Here is a 22037-nt window from a genome sequence, read left to right as displayed (position 1 = left end):
GTTTCACTATAAAGAAATCAAGTAACATCCCAGAAATATCTGTAAATCAGGAAATGGAAGGGAGGGAGGAATTCAAGATAATGATGATCATCAGAGAAGAAGTACTGAGCAATTGTTGGAGCTGTGGCTTGACAAGTCCCTAGGTCACGATGGACTACATCCTAGGGTTTTAAAAGAATTGGTTAGTGCAATAGCTGATGCATTGATTTTAATTTTCCAGAATTCTCTTAGCATTTCCTTTAGGGAAGTTTCCATTAGAATGTTTCCATTCCTTTGTTCAAAAAGGGAGTTTGACGATCCTAACTGATGAAGGGCTTATGCCCGAAGTGTCGATTCTCCTGCTCCTTGGATGCTGTCTGACCTGCTGCGCTTTTCCAGCAACACATTTTTCAGCTCTGAAGTTAATACTGGACAAGTCAGGTTGTAGAGAGAAATCTGACTCAATAGACCCATAGTTTTATGTTTTCAATTTGTGTACCATGGTTAATCACTGAACATATTCACAAGAGACTGTCAGTGTACTTTTAAGAAAAAAACATCAAAGTTTATAAGACAGAAATATTAAACAATTTTACACAATTTCAGGACAATTTGAATCAATATTATTACAAATATCAGAAACAAAAATTCTACCTCTTACCCTCAACAACAGCCTTATAGATACTCAACTCACAGTGAAGGGTTAACCTGTCTGCATTTTAAGTTCCTTGTTTCGTGGGTGCAGCTGCAGTTGCTGCTCTCTGGTAAATATCTGCATTTGCTCAATGCTATCATCATTAGTTAATGCTTCTTCATGGGTCCTTTAAACAAACCACTAAAATGGCTCACATGCTTCTTAACGTGTTCCTTAAACTCATGCATAGAACAATCTTGTAGGAAATCTTAATTTGGCACTTTAAATCATTCTGTTTCTGGAGTGTTTCACTTACTAACTTGTAAGCCAATCAGGACTTAAGTTATAAGGACATGAATGATGGTATGATTGGAGAGGGTTATGTTAACATTCTAGGGCATGTCAATATTAAGGAGGAGGAGGAGGAAGCGGCATTGGCGTTGGCGTTGGCATTGGCGTTGGCGTTGTTCAGTGTCTTGAAAAGAAGTAAGCTAAGTCCCCAGGGCCTGATGGGATTGATCCCATACACTGGAGGAGGGAAGAGAGGAGATTTCTGGGAGCTCAATAGAGATTTTTATATTCATTTTCGCCGTAGGCAAGGTCCCAGAAAATTGGAGAATAACCATTGTAGTTCCCATTGTTTAAAAAGGGCAATGGGATAATCCAGGCAGTTATAGGCCAATGAACCTTACATTAGTGATTGGGAAATTATTGGAGAGGATCTTTAGGAACATGGTTTACTCACATTTGGAAAGGGCAGCAAAAGTCAGGACCCTAAAGGAGCGTTGATATACAGAGGGATCTTGGGGTGCATGTCCATCGCTTCCTGAAAACGGAAACACAACTGGATATGGTCGTAAAGCAGGCATATGTCATGCTTGCCTTCAGCAGTGTGGGCACTGAGTATAAAAGTTGGTAAGTCGTGTAGCAACTGTGTAAAGATTCAGTTAAGGCACATTTGAAGTATTGTGCACAGTTCTGATCACCACACTGTAGGAACAATGCAAAAGAGATTTACCAGGATATTGCCTGGATTGGAATGTATTAGCTAGAGAGATTGGACAAACTTGGATTGTTTTCATTAGAGCATTGGAGGCTGAGGGGCAACCTGGTTGCAGTATATAACTTTATGGGAGACATAGGTGGGTGGATAGTTGGAGTCTTTTTTCCCAGGGGGGAATCTAAGGGATGTGGGTTTAAGGTGAGAAGTGGAAAGTTTAAAGATGGTGTGTGAGGCAAATTTTTTGCACAGAATGTAAGGTGCCTGGAATGTCCCACCAGGGGAGGTGGTAGATGCAGATATGTTAGCAATGTTTAACATGCATTGAGACAGACTCATAAGCAGGCAAGGGATAGAGCGATTATGGATTGTGAGCAGGTGGGTGTGATTAGTTTAAAATAGCATCATAGTCAGTGCATACATGGTGAGCTGAAGAGCTGGTTCCTTTGCTATACTGTTCTGTGTTCTGCCCTGACTGTTTTGAAGACTGTCAAACAGCATTACTGATGTTGTAGGCTTTTCCCTTTGAATGATGTGCTTGTCTCTAAAAGAAGCCTGTTCACTCTCTAACTTTCTGAATTGATTTGTTTTTTCTAAAAGGAAACTTGGTTTTGTCTTTGTTTCGAGTTAATAGCTCCCTTTGTTTTCTTTCTTCTACTTTATTTTTCCCAAAGCATTGAACTATTTACCTCAAGGGTCTTTTTAAAATGCCACTTTGAAGTCTACTTTAGGAACCGGTATCACAATAATAGCATTACTATGAATATTCCTCACAGGAGAACGATCAAAATCAGGTACCTACAGGTCAGTTAGTTTAGTATCTGTTGTAAGGAAGATGGGAAAATATGAAATTGTCCATTTTGGCAAGAATAAAAATGAATCCTATTATCTAAATGGCAAGTAATTACAGAGGGATATGAGTGTCTTAGTGCATGGTTCACAAAAGGTTAAGATACAGGTACAGCAAGTAATTAGAAAAGTTAATAGAATGTTAATGCTTATTGTGAGGGGAATAGAACACAAAAGTAAGAAGGCTATGATTCAGTTGTATAGGGGAATATTGTGTACAGTATTAGTCTCCTTATTTAAGGCAGGGTGAAAATGTGTTAGAAGCAATTCTGAGAATGTTTATCAGACTAATATTTGAACTGATAGCTATGAATGGATTATCTTATAAAGAAAGGTTGGACAGACCAGCCCTTGTGCGCTAGAGTTTCGAAGAGTAAGAGGCAATTTGATTCAAATGTATAAGATCCTGAGGGAACTTGACAAGAATGATGTGTCAAGGATGTTTCTTCTTATAAGAGCATTTAGATGTAAGGACACTGTTTAAATTAAGGGGTCATCCATTCAAGACAGAGATGAGGCAAAAACTTTCCTCAGTGTCATGACACTTTCAAACTCCCTTCTTCAAAAGGTGGAGGAAGCAAGATATTTGAATGTGTTAAAGGCAGAGAAAGCAGGTTTGTGGTTATTTAGGACGTGGTGGGAATCTGGAATAATCGATCAGCTGTGATCCTATTGAATGACAGAGAAGGCTTGAGGGACCAAATGACCTACTGTTGCATCTAATTTGTATGCTCATATGTATTACAACAAACACACCACAGAAATTGGAGATGACATGTTTATGCCTATTGAGTAATAACAAATTCCATTCTTGTTAATTTATTTTTAAATTTAGATTCTGATGTCAGAGCCAAGTAAACTGAGGCAGAAGGTGAAAGTGTGGATGCAGGAATACTGGAATGTCACTGACATGGTAGCAATTGCTATCTTCAGCTGTGGTGTGTTACTGCGGCTCCAGAGTCAACCCTATATGAGCTATGGTCGTGTCATCTACTGTGTGGATATTATCATCTGGTATATCCGTGTCCTTGACATCTTTGGTGTCAACAAGTACCTGGGACCCTATGTGATGATGATTGGGAAGATGGTGAGTGAGCCCTCACATCTGACTCACAAACCCTGAGAATCTGTACTTAAATCTGGAGCTAGTTTCCACTTCAGTGGCCATACGAATTCCTTTTAGTACAGTGAGAAAGAAGATAATTGAACTTTAATATGGAAACATGAAGAATGGGGCAGAGAATTCCCCTTTAAACCTGGATCAGACTCTTTTTAGATCATTCTCATTTCTTTGCAGAAAGACTTGGAAATTCTATTCAAATGCAAACTGACAAAACGTTGTGATTGGGTTCCCTCCATGCACTTTAGTGAAGCCACCATCTGCTGCTAGTTCTTTAAATCAAGTTCCAGATCCTCCTTTCTTGATCCTGTTATGGTTTTACTATGCCTAGTCTTCATGCTAAGCTGCTGTACTCCCCACACAGTTGCTCTAGAATACATGTAATTCTACTTCCCTGTCTTCTACCATCAGCTTCTGTTTTTTAATCTCTCTGCCTCTATCTCCGGAGTTTCTATAGACCACACAATTTCCCAACTTCAACAAATACATCAAGTCTCTGGGCTGTGTTCTTTGGTATCTACCCCTTACTACTTACTGTCTGCTATTCACTGTTACATGCTCGCCAACCCCCACCTCCCCCCCCCCCCCCCCCCCCACCTCAGTTTTCTTGGGGTGTTTCTCTGTAGAAGTACCTTATCAAAGCAGATTGTGGAGGAGGTTAAAACTTCTGTTGCAGGATTTATAGAACCTTATTCCCAAGGTTGTACATCTCCTTGTGCTTGGGAAAATGATGACCTGAAGACCTGAAGTCACCAGTAACCTTTAATTGGGTTGTGATCAGCAGAGGGGAGGGAATGTCTCAGCAATTTTCCCAGGTCGGGATGTGTGGAGGTTGAGTTGAAGATGGTTTGGAAAACAGAAAATACTGCAAATACTCTCGAGGATTGAGTGACCTGTGAGAGGAATAAAGTGCAAAAAGCAAATGCTGGAAATATGCAGCATCCAACTTGCTGTTTGCAATGAGAACAGTCATCTCAGGCTCCTATTCCCTGTCTTGGTCTCTGGTCCCTTTGTTGGCTCCAGTTTCTAACAGTCTAATATTCTCTGAGTGAAGTAGACAAGGAACATGGTAAATACAAACAAAATACAGAAAGTACTGTAGCTGTTTCTGAAATTAAATGGCCATCTACTGAAATTGTTAAATCAGGGTAGATGAGGAAATTCTCTGCTTCAGATTCAAACATTTCCTGAAGAAATTTTATGGAATATGATTTTAATTCCATGATTTCAAAGGGAATAGCTGTTCCATCTGGTCCCACTTTCTGTGCTGTAGACCTCTACGATTCTTCAGAGCCTATTATTTGCTTTCTTTTTCATATATTCAGATTTCCAACAACTGCAGTATTTTGCATTTATGTTAGCATTTCTTTTAACATTGCAATGGTGTTCAACAATTTAAATTTACAGAAGTGAACTGAGTTACTGAAGAATTGAAATCTGCACATTTACTGCCATTGTTTCATTTGCTGATTTTGATTTAATAACAGAAATGAAGAATTAATTTTTTTTCTCAGGCAGAAAATCAACATATGTGAATGCTTCAAATATGCTGTATGACACTGACTATAAAGATTGCCATGGGTGAAATAATAGGTACTGAAAAGAGGGTTTGGCATCAATAACAAAATCTGCTAACGCATGTTGAACCTGTGTGTGCATCTGGTCAGTTTTATGTTGTAGCTCCTGCTGTATATAGTGGACAGCCATCATGGAAAGAAAAATGGATCCTTTTAAATGCAAAAATCAAGTCATTAACTTACATTTATTCCATCAATCCATGTACAATGTAATAGTACAAACATTACACATTTTAAAAACTCATTTATGGATGATGGCATTGCTTAATAACCAGCATTTATTGCCCATCCCAGCAGGCAGCTAAGAGTCACATCTAGGCCAGACCAGGTAAGGACAGCAGTCTCCTTCCCTAAAGGACATTAATGAACCAGATGGGTTTTTTAATCATAATCAACAATGGATTCCTGATGATCACAGGCTCATGATTCCAGATTTTTATTGAATTCAAATTCCATCTTCTGCTGTGGCAGGATTTGAACCTAAGTCCCCAGAACATTACTTGGGTTTCTGGGTTAAGAGTCAGCAATAACACCACTGGACCATTGCCTCCCCTACAAATGTACTGGCAAAGTTTAGGAGTGGGGTCTGGTCAGTGTAAGAAAAATTGATACATTCGATTAGAAGTTTTATGAAGACTCCAAGTTTCCTGTCTGACATCTTTATGGTGATGGTTGCTCTATGATATAATGCATCTTTGTGATGGAATGACTTTCAGTGTTGTTTTCCAGATGGTCGACATGCTGTACTTTGTGGTCATTATGCTAGTGGTCCTGATGAGTTTTGGGGTGTCAAGACAGGCCATTCTACATCCAGATGAGGAGCCTTCCTGGAGATTAGCCCGGAACATTTTCTACATGCCCTACTGGATGATCTATGGAGAGGTGTTTGCGGATCAGATAGACCGTAAGACTAGAATTTATAGTAAGACTCTGTTTCCTGTTTCCTTGGGCAAATAATAAATATGAAAGCAGCCAAGCTGATGTCATGGGTTACTGCCATTGTTCATGTCTGAAGCAGTAACATCCTGACATATTGTGGGCTGTTCCACCCAGAGCCACCCCTTTATCCAATCCCTGTCACCGTGCATTTCCCTGGATACTATAGGCAATTTAGCATGGCTGATCCACCTATCCTGCATGTCTTTGGACTGTGGGAAGAAACCAGAGTACCTGGAGGAAACCCATGCAGACACATGGAGAATGTGTAAACTCCTCACAGACAGTGCCCAAGATGGGATCCAATCTGGGTCTCTGGCGCTTTGAGATAGCAGTGCTAACCACTGAGCCACCGTTAGCCCAATCTCTCAATATCATAGAGGAAAATATTTCAGATATTTGAGCTCCTTCTGGCAGCTTTAACATTAGATGTGACAGACAACATTTTGCAGTTAATCTTTGCATTCATGGAGAGAAAAACTGGGTTGTCAATATGTAGTATGAAAAGTCAGAATTTGAGAGTGTCCATTTCATTTAGTATTTGCTGATTACAGTCTCTTGGCCTGTACTCTCTGTATTTCATTCCCTGGGACTGCAAGGTTTTGTTATGAATATGTATGGCAGGAATTCTTGCTTGTGACATTGTGGAGATTTGCTCTCACTATCTTCCTTTACTTTCTTAATTTTTGCTCCTGCTGTAATGAAATCTTGTTACCAGTATACGCCATGGAAATTAATCGTAAGTGTGTGACTGTAGATGCTGTTAAATGACAGAAGTAGTCTGTGTGTATTATGGGTATGATGTGACGATGTCTAGTTTCTGTGTTTGTGATTTTATGTTTGCTTGTTACAAAGGCTTGGCCATAAACCGACCAGATTTAACTGAGCCTTTTTTGTTCATTATTAAAGTTATTTTGATCTTTAAATGGCTGGAATTCAGCAGTTACAGGGGCTAGCCAGATTGATTAAAGTTGTTCCAAGTTGGCGAGGGCAGTCTGGCTGTGAAGATTTTGTAGTTTATGCATTTGTTCTATCAAACGCAACAACATACATGATTCAATAGCCTCAGGTTAAGCATTTCCAGTTTTCTGTAAAATTCAGCAATGTTGTGTGAGTTGCTCATAAGTTCTGACTCACTTAAAGCCACTGTCTAGTGTGGGCAACTTAGCCCATGTTCACACATTCCACATATAGGGTTGCAGGTAGCCATCCAGAGTGGGTGTGGATTTGTGTCAACATCTGTGCCTGCTCACAACTGCACTTATCAACTCCCTCCCACAAATCTGCCCACATAAGCCTGACCCCTTTGCTTTGGTAGGTATTACCCTAACCCCCTGTGGTTTGGGAAGGTGTAACCCCACTCCCAGTTTGGAAAACTGTGACTTCCTGCAGTTTGGAAAGTTGTGACCCCTTTGTTCTGGTCATTCTGTGCCTCAATCCTTCGTGACAATGCGAATGGGATCTCTGCAGTTTCTCAAGTGATAAGGGACAAACAACAATTGGAGCGGGGTCATGTTCCCTGAAATAAAATGAATCCATTCAGTGAGATAGGGCATTGAGCTTGTGTTGGTGCACCTTGTGTTTTCTGTGTTAAACTGTGAGGAATTTCTTCCCCTGTAGCTCCTTGTGGAGAGAACCTGTTTGATGATGATGGGAAGCGGCTCCCTCCCTGTATCCCTGGGGCCTGGATTATTCCTGCTATCATGGCATGTTACCTTCTTGTTGCTAATGTCCTGCTTGTAAATCTGCTGATTGCTGTCTTCAAGTAAGAATCGGAACAGTTAACGTGTTCAACTTTGCAACCATGTAGTAACTGATGGTTTAAAGAAACTGCAAATTATAGTCAGCCATGTAGCAGCTGACAATGTCCTTCCTGCTGTCTCCAATATTTATGAATCGTACTCCTGTGAACATTCCTTTTATTATTCCTTTAAAGCTCCAGTCACCTTGCGCAAACTGTTCTTCATTTTCTCTGGATTGATATAAGGGTTGTTATATTATACCCTGTTTAATTTCTTTCTTACCCTGAGTTATAAAACTCTGTTATTCCCTCCCCCAAGCTCTACCCTCCCTCTTGCTCCCTGTCTGCTTCCCTGCCCTGGACTACAAGTAACCTCCTCCCCTCCTCTCTCTCCTTCAATCTCTTCCTTCCCTCTTCCCTCTCCCTTGGATTATAGAACCTGCTCCTCAGTTGGGTCTCTTGTGGTCTGTTTGTTGATTGGGATTTGTGTTCTGTTCTGCAGCAACACCTTCTTGGAGGTGATTTCCATTTCCAACCAGGTCTGGAAGTTCCAGCGTTATCAACTAATCTTGACATTTCATGAAAGGCCTGTTTTCCCACCACCACTGATCATCTTCAGTTATTTGTCCATGATTGTGCAGCAGTGCTGTCGCAGGAAGAACAAGGAGATGGAAGAACGCGATCGGGGACTGAGTGTGTACACTTTCCTCCTAATAATAACTGGGCCTTAAGCCCTGCCTGTTTCCAACCCCATCATCTGGATATTCAACCAACTACTGTCTCCTAACCAGCAGTAACTGTAAACACCTTCCATCCCTCCCCTCCCTGAGATCTCAACAGTTACAAAGTCTGTATCATTCCTGAGTTACAAGCAAATCGGTGAAGGAATAAATAGATAAGAGAAACTGAAGAACCGTGTGGGAAAGAGGGATAGCAGTATTACTACTGAAAGGAAATTGGGATGGATTCCACCTGAACTGGAATCGAACTAGAATCTGAGTACAAAGGATGAAGAGGATGGTCACAACTTGTAAATGGAGTAGGGCTATGGTGGAAAAGGTCATTTAGATAATAGCGCAAAGAAAGGATAGAGAGTAGAGTAACAGTTCAAAATTGTGCTTTAATCACTACAGGAAAAGAGGAAACTAAAAGATGTAAATTAATTTAAACAGCAGAGATAAATAAGAAATGCTTAAAGAACACATAAGCAGGACAGGTTAGGGTATGTGGCCAAGTAAACAAATTGAATGAATTGCAAGGGTAAATTCAACTGGAGTCTATGAAATGGTAACTGTTTCCAAAACATGGCTCTAAAATGGTCAGGATTGGGAACTAAATTAATCCAGGTTAATAGAAATATACCAAATAAATATATCAGGTTATGAAGTCTACAGGCATGTTTTGGAAGATGCTAAATGGGGAGAAATAGCCTTTGTGATTAAGTATGAAATCAGTTTGATGATGAGGGGCAAGGGATAAGCAAGCAGTGATAAATCATGGGCAGAATTAAAACATAGAAAGTATAACACTATGATGTGAGTTTCACATGGTGCCCCTAACCAAACCTACCAAGTAGCAGCTGTGAAATGGTAGATTTCATAAATATAGAGATTAAATAAGCACACAGAAAAGGCAGTGATCTTCAGACACAATGTTAATTTTCACGTAGATTTGGATAAACAGACTAAATCATGTCAAAGAGAGTCAGTTTTCTGAATGTGTCTGAGGTAGTTTTCTGCAACAATATATATTCACAAACTGATAAAGAGGGCAATCCATTTAATATTTAGTGATGAGCCAAGTTTATTTCATGGCTTGACAGTGCACAAACATTTATCTAGTAGTAATCTGAATACGATTGAGTTTAATTATTTGAAAGGGTGGAGTAAGTAACAACTTGAATAACAATTTAGGTTGGGCTGTTTTCAATGAGATGGGACAGTAAACAGGAAAGGGGAGGCAATGGTCTAGTGATATTATCGCTAGACTATTAATCTAGATACTTGGCTAATGTTCTGGGGACTTGTGTTCAAATACCACCACAGCAGATGGTGGAATTTGAATTCAATAAAAATCTGGAATTAACAGTCTAATGGTGACCATAAATCCATTGTCAATTGTTGGAAAAACCCATCTGGCTCACCAAAGTCCTTTAGGAAAGGAAATCTGCCATCCTTACCTGATCTGGCCTGCATGTGACTCCAGACTCTAGGCAATGTGGTTGACTTTTAACTGGCATTTAAGGATGGTCAATAAATGCTGGCCTGGCCAAAGACACCCACATCCCAAAAGTAAACAAAAAAAGGGTAAATCTTTGAATGGAGAACATGGCAGAAGGCCTGTAGCAGTTCCTGGCAACGAGGGAATGTACAAAAAATGTCAGAGTTAAATAAAAAGTCTAAAAACTATAAAAATATGAAATAAAAGGGAATTTGTAAGGGATATCAAAATCAAAGCTAAAAGAAGTCATTATAACTATATTAGGAAAAAAAGGTTGGTCAGGAGCAATGTAGGATCTTAAACTGATAATGAAGGTACTGTCCACAAAAACAAGGAACTGATGGACATACTGAATAATTAGTTTGAATTGGTCTGGTAATTAATTACATTTGAGTCAGAGACTACTATGGCCAGATACCCCAGAAAAACTAATATTTGGAACAGGTCCACCCAAATTACTGTAAGTATAATAACTATAATAAAGAAAATAATGGTGCCAATGAACAGATGGCTCATATCTCTCATTTTAAAAATAAATTAGTGAGAACATTGTTAATGCCTTAACAATAATCTTCTAAAGTTCTCTTGATTTGAAATCATGGTTTAGATTGAATTATACATGCCATTCTGCTATTTAAGAAATGTGAGAGAGTAGAACTAGGGAATTAGAGATCAGTTAGCCAAACACCTATTGTAGAGAAATTACTAGAATCTATAATTAAGGATGGGGTGACTGAATGGCTCGAAAACATTGTGATAAAGGACTAAAGAAAAAGCCTGATAATATTTTAATTAGGTTTTAAAATGCTATTCATACAGACTTTCAGAAGAAATTTGATAAGGTCCCTCTCAGGAGACTACTTAGTTGAGATTCATAGGATTAGAGACAAATTATTGACCTCATCAATAAATTGGTTGAACAACAAAAGATTGATCAAGGATAATGGGCAGATGACACTAACTGACAGGATGTGACTATTGATGTCCTGTAAGGATATCTGTTGGAGCCTCAACTATTCACTGTATTTCTTTATGACTTAGATGATGGGTTAGAAATCCACTGATCCAAATTTGCTTATGATGCAAAACCTGATAACATTAGTGATCTGGCTGAAGAAACTGAGAGCATTGTTGTTAAGTTTGCAGATGACACAAAGATAGGTGAAGGGACAGATAGGGTTGAGGAAGCAGTGAGGCTGCAGAAGCACTTGGACAGGCTATAAAAGTGGGCAAAGAAGTGGCAGATGGAATACATTTTGGAAAGTGTGAGGTTATGCACTTTGGTAGGAAGAATAGAGAAGATTATTGTCTAAACTGCGAAAAGCATCGGAAATCTGAAGCACAAAGAGACTTAAGAGTTCTGGTTTAGGATTCACTTAAGGTTAACATGCCGGTTCAGTTGGCAGTTAGGAAGGCAAATGCAATGTTAGTATTCAGTTTGAAAGAACGAGAATACTAAAGCAGGGCTGTACTGCTGGGGTTGTATAAGCCTCTGGTCAGACTGTTTGGAATATTGAGGAATTTTGGACCCATATCTAAGGAAGGATGTGCTGGTGTTCAAGGAAATCTAGAGGGTGTTTGCAAGAAGTTGTGCGTGGAGACCAAAGAGATAAGAGAGGTACTAAATGAATATCTTTTGTCAGTATTCACAAAGGAAAAAGACAATGTTGTTGACGAGAATACTGAAATACAAGCTATGAGACTACGAGGGATTGAGTTCATAAGGAGGAGGTGTTAGCAATTCTGGAAAGTGTGAAAATAGGTAAGTTCCCTTGGCTGGATGGGATTTATCATAGGATTCTCAGGGAAGCTAGGGAAGAGATTGCAGAAACTTTGGCTTTGATCTTTATGTTATCATTGTGTACAGGAATAGTGCCAGAAGACTGAAGGATAGCAAATGCTGTTCCCTTGTTCAAGAAGGGAGTAGAGACAACCCTGTTAATTATAGACCAGTGATACTTACTTCTGTTGCGAGCAAAGTTTTGGAAAAGATTATAAGAGATAGGATTTATAATCATCTAGAAAGGAATAATTTGATTAGGCATAGTCAACAGAGTTTTGTGAAGGATAGGTCATGCCTCACAAACCTTATTGAGTTCTTTGAGAAGGTGACCAAACAGGTGGATGAGGGTAAAGCAGTTGATGTGGAGTATATGGATTTCAGTAAGGCGTTTGATAAGGTTCCCCACAGTAGGCTATTGCAGAAAATACAGAGGCATGGGATTGATGGTGATTTAGCGGTTTGGATCAGAAATTGGCCAGCTGTAAGAAGTCAGAGGGTGGTGGTTGATGGGAAATGTTCATCCTGGAGTTCAGTTACTAGTGCTGTACCTCAAGGATGTGTTTTGGGGCCACTGCTGTTTGTCATTTTTATAAGTGACCTGGATGAAGGTGTAGAAGGATGGGTTAGTAAATTTGTGGATGACACGAAGGTCAGTGGAGTTGTGGATGGTGCTGAAGGATGTTGCAGGTTACAGAGGAGCATAGATAAGTTACAGAGCTGGGTTGAGAGGTGGCAAATGGAGTTTAATGCAGAAAAGTGTGAGGTGATTCACTTTGGAAGGAGCAACAGGAATACAGAGTACTACGCTAATGGTAAGATTCCTGGTAGTGTGGATGAACAGAGAGATCTGTGTCCATGTACATAGATCCCTGAAAGTTGACACCCAGGTTAATAGGGTTGTTAAGAAGGCATACGGTGTGTTAGCTTATATTGGAGGGATTGAGTTTCGAAGCCATGGGGCCATGTTGCAGCTGTACAAAACTCTGATGTGGCCGCAATTGGAGTATTGCATATAATTCTGGTCGCCGCATTACAGGAAGGATGTGGAAGCATTGGAAAGGGTTCAGAGGAGATTTACCAGAATGTTGGCTGGTATGGAGGGAAGGTCTTATGAGGAAAGACTGAGAGACTTGAGGCTGTTTTCATTAATGAGAAGAAGATGAAGAGGTGACTTAATAGAGGCATACAAGATGATCAGAGGATCAGATAGGGTGGGCTGTGGGAGCCTTTTTCTTGGATGGTGATGGCTAACACAAGGAGATAAAGCTTTAAACTAAGGGATGATAGATATAGGATAGATGGCAGAGGTAGGTTCTTTACTCAGAGTAGTAAGGGTGTGGAATGTCCTGCCTGCAATAGTATAGACTTGCCAACTTTAAGGGCATTGAAATGGTGATTGGATAAACATATGGATGATAATGGAATAGTGTAGGTTAGATGGGCTTCAGATTGGTTTCACCGGGCAGCACAACATCGAAGGCTGAAGGGCCTGTACTGAGCTGTAATGTTCTATGTTCTATGATTCTGGGAATGAAGGGCTTGTCATATGAGGAGCGGTTGAGGACTCTGGGTGTCTCCTCATGGAGTTTAGAAGGATGAGGGATGATCTAATTGAAACCTACACAATACTGAAAGGCCTAGAAAAAGTGAACATGCAGAAGATGTTTTCACTAGTAGGAGAGACTATAATCTGTGGACACAACCTCAGAGCGAAGGGATGACCCTTTAGAACTGAAATGAGGAGGAATTTCTTCAGCCAGAGGATGGTGAATCCATGGAACTAATTTCTGCAAGGGCTGTGGAGGGCCAAACCTTTGACTGTATTGAAGACAGAGATAGGTAGGTTCTTGATAGTAAGGAGATGAAGGGTTACAAGGAGAAGGCAGAAGGACTTGTGAAATATATCAGCCATGATCGAATGGCAGAGCAGACTTGATGGGTTAAATGGCCTAATTCTATAAAATTACATAGAGATATTGAAAAATAAATTTAATAGAGAAAACCGACAAAATGATTTTGAAATGGTTTTCAATGTAGGTAAATGTGATAGAACAGACTAACTTCTAAATGGTGCAAAGGTAGTAACTTTCAAGGTCCAAAGAGACTTGGGAATTCAGGTACATGCATTATTAAAATGTCCTGAATACGTACAAAAATAATCAAAAAGGGGAATACAATTCTAACCTTCCGAGTTAAAGCCATGCTAGATGTATACAAAGCCCTGGCTGGACTATACTTGAAACATTGAGCACTACTAGGTAGCAAGATCTTAGGAAAACTATTTTGACAATGAAGCAAGTTCAGGATAGATTTACCACTCTAAGAATTAAATTATGAAGAAAGATTACAGCAACAATCATTGTATTCCCTGGAAATTTAAAGTTTAGGAGCTAATTTAATAAAACTTTTCAAGATACTTCAGGAACAGATATTTCTGCTAGTGGTCGAGTCTACATGGAGACATTATCTAAAATTTTGGATCAGAAGTTTTGGGAATCAAATTGGGGAAATCTACATGCAAAGGGAAGCACACATTTGGAACACTGCCCTGCAAATGGCAATTGATTCTTGATCAATTGTAGTCTAAGGATTAAAAGGGATATGGGGGAAAGGTGGGTCTATGGAGTTATGCAGTGGATCAACTGTGATCTCCTGGAATGTTAGAACAGGCGCAAGGTTGCTCATCTATAACTATTATCTTGTTCCCTGTCATTGAGTGGGATATGGTGGGGTAGTGGTAATGTATTAGTAATCCAGAACCCTAGGTTAATGTTCTGGGGACATAGGTTCAAATCTGACCATTGCAGGTAGTGAAACCTGAATTCAATAAAAATTTGGCATTTAAAAGTTAGCTAACAATTGTTATAAAAACCCATCTGGTTCACCAGTTCTCTTTAGGGAAGAAAATCTGCCATCCTTACCTGGTGTAGCCCACATGTTACTCCATTCTCATAGGAATGTGGTTGACTCTTAACTGCCCCCACGGGAAATAAGTGCTGATCAGTCAGTGATGCTTTCATCCCATGAGGGAATTTTTTAAATCCTCTTCACTTTCCATTTCCACCTCAAAGAGAATTTTGCTGTGCTTGCATCTTTGCTTATTCAGACAATTAATATTGACTTTTAAAGACCTTTTACTTCCATGTTCTTACCATGGATGTAGGAATAATCTTCTTCGTGTCCCCTTCCTTGTGACAGAACTAATCCTAAGTGAGGAAGAACTGAAGAAGCTGCAGGAGTTTGAGGAGCAGTGTGTGGAACAGTACTTCACACAGAAAGAAGATCAAGAACAATCATCAAATGATGAGCGGATTCGGATCACTGCTGAAAGGTGGTTGTTCATTTTGTTTCTAGAATAAATCTTATCATGTAACTTCTCATGTTGTGTTGTGCAAAATTTCTTGTTTCTGCTAATGATTCTTTCATGAATAGAAGGTGGGAACAATTGGAGTTAATTCAGTTGTCAAGCTTGTTTCACCATTTTGTTAACTCTAGGCTGATCCATATTTAAACTTCATCTGCACACACTTTTTTTTTAACTCAGTAACTATACCAAAAAACCCTATTAATAAAAGCAAAATGCTGCAGATACTGGAAATCTGAAATACAGAAATTGCACATGAAGTTCAGCAGGTCTGGCGGAGCCTGTTGGGAGAGAAACACAGTCTGGTTTGACTCTTCCTATCTATTAATCTCAGTTTGAAAATGTGCAGTTTGCTACCAATTCTCCAACAGCATTTGACAATAAAGAATTCCAGCTTAAACAAACCTTTGTGTGATTTAAATATTTATTGACATCACCCTGAGTTTCTTGGCTCTAATTTGAAGGTTACACCCTTTTGTTCTCTACCACCCCCACCTGAGGAAATAGTTTCTCTCACCTTCTTACCAAATCCTTCCATTGACTTAATCACTTCAATTAAACTTAATTTCAAACAAAAACAAAATGTTGGAAATATTCAGCTTTGGAGAAAACCAAAGTGGTATGTCCTCCACTCTACTTACTTAATCGATAACCAGCTCCTTTGTTTTGCTGACAATCAGAGAGAGATTGTTGTCTTTACACCATGCCATTAAACTGTCTATGTCTTTCCTGTATGCCATCTTGTTGTTGTTTGAGATCTGAACCACTACAGTAGTGTCATCAGCAAATTTGTAAATGGAGTTACAGCTGAATTTGGTCATGTAGTCATGAGTGAATAAGGAGTATAGTAAGGGGCTGAGTAGTCAGCCTTGCAGGGGGTCAGTGTTGAGGATAATGTGGAGGAGGTGTTGCCATCTATCCACACTGATTGCAGTCTGTGGGTCAGGAAGTCGAGGATCCAGTTGCAGAGGTGAGAATAGAATCTTAGGCCTTGGACTTTGGAGATGAGTTTTATTGGAATTTTGGTGTTGAAAGTGGAGCTGAAGTCAATAAATAGCAGTCTGACTTAGGTATTCTTGTTATCCAGATGTTCACAGATGTTCCAGGGATGAGTATAGGGCCAGGGAAATGGTATCTACCATAGACTATTTGTGACAGTGGGTGAATTGCAGTGGACCAAGGCAATCTGGAAAGCTGGAGTTGATGCATGCAATTACTAATCTCTCAAAGCACTTCATAATAATGCATGTCAGAACCACTAGGCGATAACTTCACATGCTTCCACATTATATTCCATCTGCCACATGCCTGCTGACTGACTTCACCAGTTCTAAATCTTCTTGAAGCCTCTTTACACCCTCCTCGTATACCCACCTAGGTCTGTGTTATCAGCAGGGTGGGATGCTCTTTGGAGGGTCTGTGCAGAATCAATGAGGCAAATGGCTTCTTACTGCATTGTAGGGATTCTATAAAAATATTACATTTGGTCCCCATAGTCACAACCTGGCAATATGAAATTAGCCCATTTATTCTCACTCTCTCTCTTCCTCCTGTTAGGTAATTCTCAATCCAGGCCAATTTAGTACTCAATCTAACCTTGTGTGTAGGACCTTATCAAAAGTCTTCTGAAAAGTGAAAGACACCAGATCCACTAGTTCTCCCCTATCTAATCTGCTAGTTGAATTCTCAAAAATATTTTAACAAGTTTACAATAATTATTTGGTAGTATAGAAATTGACTTTTGCTGATGATTCTGGATTAGTGGTGCTGGAAGAGTACAGCAGTTCAGGCAGCATCCAAGGAGCTTCAAAATCGACGTTTCGGGCTTTGCTGATGATTGACAGTTAACAGTAAAGCTTTGTTTAAATTTTAAACCAAACATGTCAGTAAAGCTTGGCAAGTAACTGTCAATCACCAATAATTGATACATTGGTGGAAATGTTGTCATAGACAATCAGAATCCACTTGTTCACCAATCAACATTCTCCCCTCGCAACATAAATTTTGGTTTTCCCTTAAATTGATGTTCTTGGTAACGTCCTGGTTAATACAAAATAAAAACAAACTGTGTTTCCTTTTCAGCCATATGAGTTTAGATTAGATTAGTATAGATTACTTACAGTGTGGAAACAGGCCCTGCGGCCCAACAAACCCACACCAACCCTCCGAAGAGCAACCCACCCAGACCCATTCCCCTACATTTACCCCTTCACCTAACACTATGGGCAACTTAGCATGGCCAATTCACCTGACCTGCACATCTTTAGACTGTGGGAGAAAACTGGAGCACCCAGAGGAAACCCACACAGACACAGGGAGAATGTGTAAACTCCACACAGACAGTTGCCCGAGGCGGGATTTGAATCCAGGTCTCTGGTGCTGTGAGGCAGCAGTGCTAACCATGGTGCCACCATGCTGCCCAAATTCTGACAGATTTATCAAATGTGATTTCTCTTTCATAAATCCATGTTGACTTTGTGCAGTTCTACCATTATTTTCTAAATATCCACTTATTGTGTCATCTATCATAGATTCTAACATTTTCCCTACTGACTTCAGGCCAATAATTTTCTCTAATCTTATTTTTGAAAATAGTAGGGCTATATTTTCTGTCTTCTAATCTGCAGATACTGTAAAGAAAATATACAATAAGGTTAATAATTAGCCCTTTCTTATGATATAAAACTGACCTATAATAGACCATTCTCTCATTGGTTCCTCAACATACTGTTCTGGAAAACCATCACATTTCAGGAATTTGTCCTCTATAACATTCATGTTAACTAGATTTATCCAGGATTATTGTCTCACACTTGTTACATGCAACTAAAGTTTCCTGATATAGTAATGACTTAGAGGAAAGTGAATACACTTTCACCAAACTTGCAAATATCTTTATAAGCTTCCCTATCCTCTGGTTTCCCACTGCCCTTTGCCACATTATATGCTTTCTCTTTTGCTTTTATGCTATTCCTGACTTCCCGAATCAGCCATGGTTGCCTTATCCTCCCTGTACCATGCTTCTTTTTCCTCTGGTTGAATCTCTGCTGTGTATCCTGAATTATCCCCAGAAACTCCTGCCATTGCTGTTCCACTGTCTTTCCTGCTAGGATCCTCTTCCAGACAATTCTACCCAGCCCCTCCCTCATGCTTCTGTAGTTACCTTTATTCAGCTGTATTACTGTTACCTCAGATTCTCTCTTCTCCTTCTCAAATTGCAGAGTAAATTCAATCATATTAGGATCACTGCCTCCTAAGTGTTCCTTCATCTTAAGCTCCCTACCTGATTGCTCAACACTAAATCCAGTATTTTGGATTAGTGGTGCTGGAAGAGCACAGCAGTTCAGGCAACATCTGAGGAGAAGCCTGTTCCCTAGTGGGCTCGACCAATGGCTCCAAAATGCCATTCCTTTTCTTGCAATCCACGACCAACTTGATTTTCCCAGTCCACTCTCATGATCACTGTAACTTTGCCTTTCCTATACATCTTTTCTATCTCCTTGTGCCCCAAACAGACTACTGTTTGAAGGCTGATATATATGTTTTTTTTTACCTTTGGGGTTCCTCAATTCTGCCCACACCATCTGATTCTACACCATCTGAGTTTACTTTGTTTTTCATGGTTGATTTAATTTCATTTCTTCCTCAAAGGCAACCCCACCCCGTCTCCCCACCTGCCTACCTTTTCAATATATGTCCTTGAATATCCAGCTTCGAATCCTGATCCCCTTGCAGCCACGTCTCCATGATGCCCACCATGTCATACCTGCCAATTTCGATCAGCACCAAAAGCTCATTTACCTTATTCCTTATACTGTGTGCATTCAGGTATAACACCTTCAGTCCTGTATTAACCACTCCTCTTCTCATTGACATTCATTTATCCAGCATACTTTAAGTTTGATTGACAACCCTTTCCATACACTGTGTCCTGTTTGTGCCTGTGCTGGAGATTTTAAAAACCTCTCCTGAGTTCTTTCGCAATGCATCGGCCAGCTCCATCAGGGTTCCATCTGCCTTTGCTGTTTGTGTTCTGTAGACACTTCTTCCCTCTTAAATACACTCAGTGTTTGGGTGCAGAGCTCCAGACAATTAGGATATTTGAATTTCGAAATCAAGTTAGAAGAGTTAAAAATTACACAACACCAGGTTATAGTCCAACAGGTTTAATTGGAAGTACACTAACTTTCGGAGCATCACTCCTTCATCAAGTGGTAGTGGGTGAAGGAATGAAGCTAGTGTGCTTCCAATTAAACCTGTTGGACTATAACCTGGTGTTGTGTGATTTTTAAATTTGTATACCCCAGTCCAACACCGGCATCTCCAAATCATGTTAGACGAGGGTTCAGATGTAGCACTGAATTGAGACTTAGAGATAATTCAGGCACCAGCTTCCTGACTCTGATTTAAAATTCAAGTTAATTAAATTTGAGTTTCTCTCTGCAGGTGTTGCCTGAACTGCTCAGAATTTAGAGCATTTTCTGTTATAATTTCAGATTTCTAGAATATAAAGTAATCTTGCCAGAGTAAAATTGCAGTTATGTACTTCATTCAGCAACTGGATCTCAATGATGTGATAATTATTTTTCTGTTTCAGAGTGGAGAATATGGCAATGCGCTTGGAGGAGGTGAATGAAAGGGAACATTTCATGAAAGCGTCACTCCAAACTGTTGACATTCGATTGGCCCAATTGGAGGAATTCTCTGGCCGCATGGTCAATGCAATGGAAGTTCTGGCTGGTATTGATAAGGCTGAGCTAACTCACACTCGTTCAAGGTGTCCTTCAGAATGTGATGCCTCCTACCTGATCAGACAAAACAGTACTGAGGCAACCAGCATGTATCGCTTCAATATGGATGGAGATGACACTAACTTTGAAGACAGCATGGGTCTAATGTCTCCTTCAATGGGATCTCACAGGAAGAGTTATTCTGCTATTACTCCGAGAGATGAAAAAGAACTTGTAGAACAGAAAGTGAGCATGACACCAAAACACCGATTTGGGTTCCACCAATCCTCCAGCTCCCGTAAAATGAGGGAGAAAAACCTGAGGCTGGGAGTTACACAGGACCCCAGGAATTTCAACTCTTGTGTCGATATCTTTGTTTCCTCATCTGATGATTGTCTGAACCCACTGAACACAAAAGAGGAAGCTAATTACCAAAAGTTCCTGCATACAGCAGAAGCTGGGCTTAAAGGAAAATTAGTAACAAAAGCTGAATCAGTAGGACGAACAAAATTGGAAACTCGTTTCTCGTTTCCCTTGGAGAAGGCCAAAACAGCTAATTATTTTTCTTCACAGACTTATAGTGCATGCCAGACCACAGTGGTAAAGTCTCGAAGTGTTGTCATTGGGTTAGAAGGTAGGGTATCTAGTCAGGAAGAAATCCAGAGTTCAGACAATGGCTATATTATAGATCATGTACGTACTGTCAAACCCTCTTCTACAAAGACTCCAGAATGGGTCACTCAGTGTGACCATAAGTTTTATAAAAATCTGCCTGAAGAACAAGTAATGGTCGAAGAAGCCACTCCCCAAACATTACCATCCTCTCCTGAGACACTGGCAGAACAAAAACAAGAGCTGACAGATACAGAGGAGGACACTGACACTTCCAGCTATGTCTTGGATCCCTGTATCTCTAGAGGAGAGATACTAAGGACAGTTTCAAAGTCTAAGAACTTTCTAACAGTCACACCAGATAGATTCACCACCTCGAGGTCAAAGAGTCTTCATGGACATTGCAGGAAAACAGTGCCCATGATGGGAGAAAGTTTCAACAAACCAAAACAAGCATTCAGCACAAAAGACCTGCGCCAGGCATATGGAGAGCCCCGCCAGGTGTCCAGAGAGCCCCGGCGAACAGGCAGCAGCCGAGCACCAGGACCAAAGAAAAAATCCACCGAGACCTTTTGCTAAAGGATCTCCCACAGCGTCCTGTTACCCAAAATCCTGGTTGTTATCAGATGAATTTTAATCCACCATCTTCATCACATATTTGAGGATCTTTAATTTCTTTTTACCACAGATTTTGCTTCTTCCTTCCATAAAGATCTTAACCTCAGTCTGGGAAAGATACAGGGCCACCAGCAATTTTCTGATAGTTCTGCCCTAGTGGAGCTGGCTTAAGGAGCCAGAAGACCCATTCTTGCTCCTATTACCTGTGTTTCTTAAGTGACCATTGTTCTGTGAGCCCACTCAGTGAATTAAGAAAAAGTCACAGGATTTGGATAAAGCTGCAAGACCATCATTTACTGCCCATTCCTCATTTCCCTTAAGAAAATTGAACCATTCTATCAAATTGGGGGGATGGGAGAAACTGGATGTTTAAGAAGGAAATTGGAGAGAAAGTTAGAACAAGGGAAGTCAAGAAAGACAACTGTATCAATGAGGCAGAAAACTCAGAAAGGGATCATACTGTAAGGTTGAGCGAAATAGGGGTTGATGGGAAGGGTGACGGCAGTAACAAATTAAAAATACTGTACATGAATGCACAAAGCATTAGGAATAAGATGGATGAGCTTGAGGCTCTTTTGGAAATTGGCAGATATGATATTGTGGGGATAACTGAGACATGGCTTCAAGTGGACAGGGCCTGGGAAATGAATATTCAAGGCTACATGTGCTATCATAAGGACACACTGACGGGCAGAGAGGGTGGGGTGGCCTTGTTGGTAAGGGATGATATTCAGTCCCTTGTGCGGGGGGGACCTAGAATCAAGGGATGTAGAGTCAGTGTGGATAGAGCTGAGAAATACTAAGGGTAAAAAGACCCTCTTGGGAGTTATCTACAGGCCCCCAAACAGTAGTCTGGATGTCGGATGTAAGTTAA

At 40.2% G+C, this 22037-nt stretch overlaps 1 protein-coding gene across 2 annotated transcripts in view; it reads left to right on the top strand.

Moving 5' to 3' along the window:
• The window catches only part of trpm1a (transient receptor potential cation channel, subfamily M, member 1a), a 77230-nt gene extending 55702 nt beyond the window's left edge, over positions 1-21528 (top strand). The window contains exons 21-27 of one of the 2 annotated variants that reach the window (XM_072552760.1): positions 3298-3549; positions 5889-6063; positions 6814-6834; positions 7716-7860; positions 8339-8529; positions 15038-15170; positions 19801-21528. In XM_072552760.1, coding sequence (XP_072408861.1) covers positions 3298-3549; positions 5889-6063; positions 6814-6834; positions 7716-7860; positions 8339-8529; positions 15038-15170; positions 19801-21124 — 2241 coding nt within the window. In that variant the 3' untranslated portion in view covers positions 21125-21528. Of the gene's footprint in view, positions 1-3297; positions 3550-5888; positions 6082-6813; positions 6835-7715; positions 7861-8338; positions 8530-15037; positions 15171-19800 lie in introns of both variants that reach the window. The other variant, XM_072552759.1, reaches the window with a different exon arrangement.
• Positions 21529-22037: the final 509 nt, after the last annotated feature.

The sequence above is a fragment of the Chiloscyllium punctatum genome, chromosome 33, assembly GCF_047496795.1.
Source record: "Chiloscyllium punctatum isolate Juve2018m chromosome 33, sChiPun1.3, whole genome shotgun sequence".
In the NCBI taxonomy this organism is placed as follows: Eukaryota; Metazoa; Chordata; class Chondrichthyes; order Orectolobiformes; family Hemiscylliidae; genus Chiloscyllium; species Chiloscyllium punctatum.
This window is presented reverse-complemented; position numbering and strand designations above follow the sequence as displayed.